Source organism: Bison bison, unplaced genomic scaffold (genome assembly GCF_000754665.1).
Source record: "Bison bison bison isolate TAMUID 2011002044 unplaced genomic scaffold, Bison_UMD1.0 scf7180017864464, whole genome shotgun sequence".
NCBI classification, from domain to species: domain Eukaryota; kingdom Metazoa; phylum Chordata; class Mammalia; order Artiodactyla; family Bovidae; genus Bison; species Bison bison.
Genome location: NW_011495025.1, coordinates 757,445 through 767,415, shown reverse-complemented (window position 1 = coordinate 767,415; position 9,971 = coordinate 757,445). Strand labels below are relative to the sequence as shown.

Here is a 9,971-nt window from a genome sequence, read left to right as displayed (position 1 = left end):
ATGTGCAAGTATCTATTATTAAAAATCAGTAGAGTAATTATTCTGATTCATAATAATTAAATGTAAAACATTTAGTTATTTATTATCAAAATATTTGTGAACATTTACAAATATTTAATCAATATGTTTTCAGCAAATTCCTCCTTAGATGGAAATTTTTTACTTTGACTCATAAAGTGCTTTGGGTCCCTAGTGCATCAATTCGTAAATTACTGATCCACAGTACTTTAATATCCTGAAAAAGGAAATGTGTTTTCTGAGAATTTAATTGAATCTTGAGGAGTTACTTATTCACCACTGAGGTTGGGATAAGTGAGTCAGCTCACAATAGTCATACTAAAGACAGTTATATTTATTTCACAAATAGGTAAACTGAAGCTCAGAAAAAATTGGACTAAAGTGCTAAGGATCCAGGTTACATTTCTTTCCGAAAAGAAACCCGATTCCTAGTAACTAAACAATGCAAAATAAATACATGAGCTTGAAAGCAATAACTATTTCTCTGAAAATTCATTTCCACATAGTGTTACTAAGTTTAATACTTCTCAGTTAATAAGCCTAAATTCATAGTACTTATGATAATATAGCCTTGTTGCAGTGTAAATAGTAAAATTAAGAAAAGCAAATTTCAAACTCTTTTAAAGTAAAAATTTTCCTAAAACTAGTTATCCTAATTACCTACAATATGAGCCATTTGGCAAATGAGTGATTTCTTGCAGTATGGTAAAATGATTATAAGCACAGGCTTTGGAGTAAGAAAAACATAGCTTTAATATTTGGCTTCTGAAAACTTCGTGAGTGTGAGGACTGAAATAAGTTACTTAAATTCTTGAAGTTTTAGTTTCTTCATCTGTGGAATGGGTAAGAAAACATGTAATTCATAACTCATTGTAAGGATTAAATGAGAGAAGTTATTCTAATACTTATCACAGGGCCTAGCATCAAAATATCGGAGAAGGCAATGGCACCCCACTCCAGTACTCTTGCCTGGAAAATCCCATGGATGGAGGAGCCTGGTGGGCTGCAGTCCATGGGGTTGCTGAGAGTCTGACATGACTGAGTGACTTCACTTTCACTTTTCACTTTCATGCATTGGAGAAGGAAATGGCAACTCACTCCAGTATTCTTGCTTGGAGAATCCCAGAGATGGGGGAGCCTGGTGGGCTGCTGTCTATGGGATCGCACAGAGTCGGACACAACTGAAGCGACTTAGCAGCAGCAGTAGGAGCAGCAGCATCAAAATATATGAATGAGCTGATACACACACACACATACAAACACACACACGGCTTAACTTTAGGTAGAGTATCTTTGTAGCTGTTATTACTTCAGAAGCTAGATGTATCTGAGTTGATTTAGCATTCCACTAGGCATGTTACTTTTCATGTCTTTTTTCTTCTGAAAGCATTAAAACCAATTTCTATATTCTTTCATTAAACAATAACAAAAAAAGAACAGTGAAAATATTCAACAATTTACTATTGTTTGTGTTTGTCTGAAAGAAGCTTTCTGCAAGTTTAGTCACAGCTATAGATCATTATTTCAAACAACATGCATAGTTTAGATATTTAAATATTTTTTACATCATAGAATTTAAATGTGAAGTCATTAGTTCTGTGCTTTTACTGCAATTCTATGTGCCTTATTATATAAGCCAAATAGCATATGCTATGATTTTGATTACTAAATACTGAGCATTTAAGGCACACTCTGAGAAGAATGGTTATTGCTCCAAGAAGAGTATTTGTCTCCTTAATCTAATTGTTTACTAAAATGTTTCTGAGGTTTAAAAAATAAAATTATGGTATAAATTTCTGGTGTATGATGCTATAGCTTCGTGCCATGAAAGCTCTAATAAACTCTAATGTATATAGAACCTAATAATATAAACTTTGATGCAGAGAAGTCTAAACCAAGGGTGAAATGCCATGTTGAATGTCTTTAATAACCTAATAATTTACTTGGTAATAATATATTGAATTTCTTGGAAATATTTTCTCAGGAAGAATTGTTTAGAATAAGTTTTATCTTTGCTATTGTGTTAATGATGGCTTTGATAAAGTTACCCAAGGAAAAAAGACAGTTTCCTTCAGGAGTTACCTGTGTCTGAAATATTCTTCCCTGATTTCACAGGCACTGATAATATGAATAAGGTAATTTGTCTAACTCTCCTGAGCTAAGATTTGCAGTAGGAAATGCAAAATTCACATATGGCTATTCTCTAAGAAGTCTCTGCTGTGCTTTTCAGTTTTTATAAAAAGGCTTAAGATGTTGCCTGAGGCGTCTATTTTTTTCCCTCAAGACAAGCTACAGTGCCACAAATAAAGTTGTTTTTCACACTGTTAACATGTTCCTTTCTCTTTCCATTTCTCAGAGAGCTGACATAGGAATTTCTGCTTTAACCATCACCCCAGACCGTGAGAATGTGGTGGACTTTACAACACGTTACATGGACTACTCAGTGGGAGTCCTACTTCGAAGGGCTGAAAAGACAGTGGATATGTTTGCTTGTCTTGCACCATTTGATCTCTCACTATGGGCTTGCATTGCTGGCACAGTCCTTCTAGTGGGTCTACTGGTCTACCTCTTGAATTGGCTTAATCCTCCACGATTACAAATGGGATCAATGACTTCTACTACTCTCTACAACTCCATGTGGTTTGTGTATGGATCCTTTGTACAACAAGGTAAGGATAAAAAATATGGTATAGTATAAAAAAGAAGTGTGTTGTTTCATATGCCATGAATTCAGTTAGGAAGGTTCTGTATCTTGACATCAATAAATGTTCTAAAAGGTCTTTGGAGTAACACTCAGAAAAGAACATATTCTACTCTTCCCTAGTGGACCTCAAACACCAGATTTCCAGCAAAAAAAAAAAAAAGGTACAGTATCTTTTGATGTAAATTCAAGTTCATCAACAAAGCCAAAGATAAATGTCAGATGTCAGGTTCACAAGAAACTCAAGATGAGATTTTCCCAAACTGAAATTCTGAGAAATAGTCTTACTGGATGAAAATACTTACTACCAGAGCAGATATTGCTTAATTATTTACATATGTAAGAGATGTTGAGACTTGCTCTTTGTTGAGAGACATCATTTCATGTATTAAAAATATTTATTGGCAGTGAAAAGCCCTCAAGATTCCAATAAGGAATTTTATGCTATGTCTTTCACTTTAATACATAATCTTTACCAGTTGTTTAACTGAAATTTCATTGTATTCTACAGAATGTCTTTGCTGTGTTGTTCAATAGTCAATCTGCCTACTCTTTAAACTCGCCTACATAATTACTTGACTCTGTTTCAGAATAGAAGAATACTTATTAAATCCCTTATTTGAGACTACTGCCATCATAGAAAATGAAATAATAAAATACTTAGGGCATTATTAGTTTCTTGCAGATGCGTCATATGTATTGAAGAGGAGACATAGGTGTCACAGTGGAGACACATGATGCTTTTGCCTTAATATTTATTAATACAACTCTCAATAGCATCTTATTTTTTAAATATATTTGCTATTGGATCTTCCACTAAATTTCATCCTTTCTATCTCATTTGACCAATCATAAGTTTTGCCTAGACTTTTAATCTCTACTTTCTTACTTAAAATCTGTCCCTTAAACATGCTTTTCCCCACTACCTTTCTGTATCTTCATATATTTATCACAGGAAGTTTTGGTCCATTAAATAATCACTAATCTAGTAGATATTTGCATCCGTGCATGCTCAGTAATGTACAACTCTTTCTGACCACATGGACTACGTGTAACCCACCGAACTTCTCTCTCCATGGGATTTCTCAGGCATGAATACTGGAGAGAGTTGCCATTTCCTTCTCCAGGGGATTTTCCATACCAGGGATTAAACCTGCATCTCTTGCATCTCCTGCATTGGCAGGCAGATTCTTTAGCACTAGCGCCACCTAGAAAGTCCATGTAGTAGATATTTAATCCACACCTTTTATTTAATAGAACTTTGCTAGGCACTGAGTATACAGTTGTGAACAAAAGAGTCTTTGCCATCATTGATCTACAAGTCCTTTGGGACACAAACATGTAAAACCCACATGTGGTAGAGATCAGCACAGTCTGTTATGAGATCATAGAGGTAGGGAGGCTGCATATATCTTAATGTGGCAAAGAAGGCTTTTTGAGTTAATACTGTATGAACAGACAGAATTAACTATGCAAAGGGCTTATTGAAGAAGAGGATGGGGGAAGGACACATAGATGGTAGGACAGAATTGAAGACCAAGAAGTGAGAAGGAAAGTGCAGTAAACATTGCAGAGTGTAACCGATAAAGATAAGGCTGAAGATATATTTGTTAATAGCAGGGATTTGAATTTGATCTTCAGGGAAATTATCAGCAATTTAAAGGCATTAAACAGGAAAATACATGCTTAAATTTTAACTATAGAAATATTCTGTTTATCAAATGGAGGAAATTGAAAAAGAACAATGTGGAAAGGGAGAAAAATTATCTGAGTATTATGATAACTAAGTAAAGAGGCACGGTGGCTTGCACAAAGAAAAGATGGCATTGGGAATAAAGAGAATGGTATTGATGAATTGGAATTAATAGAACATGATAAATTATACAGTGGTATGGGGATTGCTACTGAAGGACAGAAAGGAGGTGAAATTTTATGCTAAGTTTCTGGATTGGGAAGTTGTGTGTATTGGATGTTGATGTCATTTCTGGGGGGAAAAAAATTAGGGAGAGCAGGTGTGATAGGGAAGGTAAGATGTGCATTTTGGTGCCTTTGAGTTGTGGTATCTGTAAAATATCCAGGGGTATATTTCTAATGCTTGTTAGTGGTTTGATAATATTTGTCAGAAACACAAAAAAGGCATCTGGGCTGGATTATATATTGGATATATATTGAGGCGATATTGGCATGTAGGAGATAACTGAAGCCAAGAAAGTGAATCATATCATACAGAGTAGTTGTTCTTAACTGCATACGCCTGATTGAGGACCACTGCCCAGAAAGGGCCTAGGACAGAGCCCTGTGGAAAATGAATGGGTAGAGGAAAGAAGCAAGTACCACGTATACCATCTAGTTGTACACACACAAAGTAAAGATAATTTTTGAATATGGAAGATTTGGTTGACAGAGTTAAACATTTCAATGAATTGAGTAAAATTAATACTTGAAAGGCTTTCATTGGATTTAGTGATAACCTTTTTATAGGTAGTGTTCCAGTGACTATAGCTGTGTAATAAATTACTTTAAAACCTATCAATTTTGTGCATCACAGATCCAGACAAAACATGGTGAAGGTGGTTTGTCTTTGCTCAATAATCTCCGAACTCCCGCTAGACAGCCCAAAGTTTGCAAGCTAAACTCATCTGAAGGCTTGTTCATTCTACTCACATGTCTGATAGTTAATGCTTGCTGAGAGCTATTTTCCTCTGTGGCTTTTCTCTATAGGATAATTTGGCTTTCTCACAGCATGATGGTTGATTTCTCCATAGAGAACATCCTCAAAACAGAGAAAAGAGTCAATGAAACAGAAGAATTTTGTAGTCCAGCTTGGGGATTACAAATTTGTATGCTGGTGTGAGCTTCTCTTGCAGGAAACACTCTGTATGTGCCACCTCATTGCTTTGTAATAACAATTAAAATGGTTAAAAAATGTGAACTCCTTAGATGCAATAACTCACACAAGTATCACATAAGTGTTTACTAAATAAAAAACAAAAACTTAGGCTCAACCATGAATAGTTAGGCACGTGAAAAAAAGGGTAACAAGGCAAATTACTTTAAATTATTACCAAGACTGTGGTTGAAATCATAGATATTAGCATACATGGAGAAATAAAAAAATAGAAGGACCAATGATGAGTTCAATAGTGAATAAGACCAGAGGGTAATAGAGTAGTAGTGGGAGAGAGTACAGTTTTCAATGAGGCCAAAGACCAATAGTGGAAACAGTGGTGTGAGAGTTCAAAGTTTGTATTTACTAAATGGGACCTGTAGATGTGGATTCCTGAAGAGGTAGTATACAAAAAGATCTTAATGACCCAGATAACCACAAAGGTGTGGTCACTCACCTAGCGCCAGCCAGACCTCCTGGCGTGTGAAGTCAAGTGGGCCTTAGGAAGCATCACTACTAACAAAGCCATCGGAGGTGATGGAATTCCAGCTGAGCTATTTAAATCTTAAAAGATGTTGCTGTGAAAGTGCTACACTCAGTATGCAAGCAAATTTGGAAAACTCAGCAGCCACAGGACAGGAAAGGTCAGTTTACATTTCCAATGCCAAAGAAAGGCAATGCCAAAGAATGTTCAATCTACCTCACAATTGTACTCATCTTACATGCTAGCAAAGTAATGCTCAAAATTCTCCAAGCTAGGCTTCAACAATATGTGAACTGAGAACTTCCAGATGTTCAAGCTGGATTTAGAAAAGGCAGAGAAACCAGAGATCAAATTGTCAACATTTGTTGGATCGTCAAAAAAGCAAGAGAGTTCCAGAAAAACATCTACTTTCACTTTATTGACTACACCAAAGCCTTTTACTGTGTGGATCACAATAAACTGTGGAAAATTCTGAAAGAGATGGGAATACCAGACCACCTGACCTGCTTCTTGAGAAATCTGTATGCAGGTAAAGAGGCAAAAGTTAGAACCAGACATGAAACAATGGACTGGTTCCAAATTGGGAAAGGAGTATGTCAATGCTGTATATTGTCACTCTGATTTTTTAAACTTATATGCAGAGTACATCATTTGAAGTACCAGATGGATGAAGCACAAGTGGAATCAAGACTTCAGGGCGAAATACCAATAACCTCAGATATGCAGATGAGACCACCCTTAAGGCAGAAAGCAAAGAGAAACTGAAGAGCCTCTTGATGAAAATGAAAGAAGAGAGTGAAAAGCTAGTTTAAAGCTCAACATTCAAAAAACAAAGATCATGCATCTGGTCCCATCACTTCATGGCAAATAGATGAAGAAACAATGGAAACAGTGACAGATTTTAAAATCTTGGGCTCCAGAGTCACTGCAAATGGTGAACTGCACCCATGAAATTAAAATACGCATGCTCCTTGGAAGAAAAACTGTGACCAACCTAGGCAGCATATTAAAAAGCAGATACATTACTCTGCTGACAAAGGTCTATCTAGTCAAGGCTATGGTTTTTCTGGTAATCATGTTTGGATGAGAAAGTTGAACCATAAAGAAAGCTGAGCACCAAAGAATTGATGCTTTTGAATTGTGGTGATGGAGAAGATTTGAGAGGCCCTTGGAGTACAAGGAAATCAAACTAGTCAATCCTCAAGGACATCAGTCCTGAATATTCATTAGAAGGACTGATGCTGAAGTTGAAACTGCAGTACTTTGGCCACCTGATACGAAGAACTGACTCATTGAAAAAGACCCTGATACTGGGAAAGATGGAAGGCAGGAGAAGAAGGGGATGACAGAGGATGAGATGGTTGGATGGCATGACCGATTCAATGGACATCAGTTTGAACAGCTGTGGGTGTTGGTGATGATCAGGGAAGCCTAGCATGCTGCAGTCCATGGGGTTGCAAAAAGTCAGACACATTTAAGCGACTGAACTGGACTGGAGAAGTGGTGAAGGACCTCAAACTTGATCAACTGAGAGTCTAGAGGATTAGATGAACCATCTCTAATGATGGTTGACTTAGATTAGAGAAAAAGAAAATAAACCATGTGTCAAAATTGTCAATAAGTGAGGATAGATAAGTAGGATTTGATAAATATGAGCATTGACTAGAAACAGGTGGTAAAGCTAAATGCAATGAATCTCACTTCTTCGCATTCTAGCCAGTTTTTCTGGGCATGGTTTCAATTACTACCAAAATGCAGATGTTTCCCAAATCTACATCATCCATCCTTAAATTTTAGTTTTGTATACTGTCACTAGACTCTCAGGATATATCAGAGATTCCATAAATTTCAATATGTAAATAACTGAATTTATTTTGTACTTTAAACCTTTATAGCCTCTCATATTCTCTATTCCAGCCTATGCATTAATGACTTAAACAGGTTAGAAACTTTGAAAACCATTTTGATTTCTTCTTCTTTCTATTCCTTATATTTACCTATTATCAAGTCCTTCAAAATTTACCAATTTATTTCTAGGAGTGGAAATCTCTTCTCACCTAGAGAGATAAATCCTAGACTGTTACCTCAATTAGGCCTATCTCATTTTTTTATACGAACTACAGAAATCTCATAATACCTCTTCCTTTTCCAAATTTATTTCCTGTAATTACGTGGTCCACATACTTTCATGTATACCCAAATTATCACTGTCATGGAAAGCTAACCACATAATTTCCATTCTTTAAATATTTCCTTGGCTCCCCAATGCCCACAGTTTAAAAGTAATTTAGAGCATGAACAGTATTCCATCATCTGACCCTTGTCCAGTCTTGATTCTCATTTCCTGTCACTTATGGCTCATCTCTAATTGTCCAGTTTCTCCAAACTGTATTTGTCTCTTGAACATAAGACTGTGTCATGTCTCTGCCTTTACGCTTCTCAATTCCTGAAATGCCTTTATTACCAATTTCTTAATCTCTACTCCCACTTTCTGCTTTCACATGGCAAATTCTTGTGCATCTTCTAATTCTTCTTCTGATCTCACTTTTTTCAAGAAGTCTTTGCTGGGATTAAGGACCGTCTTCCATGCTTTGTCAGATATATTTATCATAGTACTTATCAACTGTAGTGTAATTGCCTTTTTTTCATTTGTCTTCACCTGAGTCCTTTGAACACAAGACAATGTCCTATTTATCTTTAAAGCCCCTTTACCTAATTCCATGTGTTGTACATGAATAAAGAGAAAGCATAAGTCATTCAGTCATGCCCAACTGTTTGTGACATATTAGGTGTTTGATAAATGCATAGTGATCAATTAAATAAACTAATAAGTGTTAAATACTTAACTCCCCTGGAGGAAGCCATGGCAACCCACTCCAGTATTCTTGCCTGGAGAATCCCCTTGGATAGAGGAGCCTGACGGGCTGCAGTCCACGGGATCACAAAAAGTCAGGCACAACTGAGCACAGCAAATACTTAACTAAATCAAGTGTAGAGTTAACTGCAATACTGTGTTTATTAGAGTACATTCTGTTGCCCAATGACATTAAACTCATTTAAACCGAATAGAAAAGTATCCAGAATGTCTCCCCTAGTGTATTTTCTTAAATAGCTAAGATGAGAAATTTATAAAGTCTCCCATTGGTTGAAGCCTTATTTTTGAGAATGCTGACAAGCTTATAGGCTTTCTGAATTCTTTTCTCCAGGTGGTCCAATTTCTTCAAGTTTTGGAGAATATTCAAAAGAAAAAGATAAAGAAAAATATCCATATGGTTTAAATTCTTTTCTAGTTCTGTAAACAAGCTGCAGATATCAAAAGTTATAAATATGTTAAGCACTTTTCTATCTCAACTGCTCCCTTAAATAAGTTGTACAGCTTGTAGGTTGATTATACATTTATACAAATTCGTAATGATGAATCATGCTGAATTGCATAAGATTAACTACTTCATCTTTTAAATGCTGCTATTCTTCCACTTGCTAACAATGAGAAGGTGAACTCATTAAAAGATACTGAGAGCACCTTTACATTTTGATTAAAAATAAATTAAGGACAGTTTTAAAAAACCCTATGAAAAATAGAATCAATTTATGACAGTATCCATGCACAGGCAGTAAAGTTGAAATTAGTGATAATTTCTAATAAAAATATAGTCTTTTAAGGAGAAGTATTCAAAAGCAGAGACATTACTTTGCCAACAAAGGTTCGTCTAGTCAAGGCTATGGTTTTTCCTGTGGTCACATATGGATGTGAGAATTGGAATGTGAAGAAGGCTGAGCACTGAAGAATTGATGCTTTTGAACTGTGGTGTTGGAGAAGACTCTTGAGAGTCCCTTGGACTGCAAGGAGATCCAACCAGTCCATTCTAAAGGAGATCAGC

General features: G+C 36.0%; 1 protein-coding gene across 2 annotated transcripts in view; it reads left to right on the top strand.

The window, feature by feature from the left end:
• GRID2 (glutamate receptor, ionotropic, delta 2) overlaps positions 1-9,971 on the top strand; it is a 1,587,604-nt gene that overhangs the window by 1,259,499 nt on the left and 318,134 nt on the right. For both annotated transcript variants that reach the window (XM_010860143.1, XM_010860142.1), the window contains one exon: positions 2,375-2,687. In XM_010860143.1, coding sequence (XP_010858445.1) covers positions 2,375-2,687 — 313 coding nt within the window. The remainder of the gene's footprint in view (positions 1-2,374; positions 2,688-9,971) is intronic.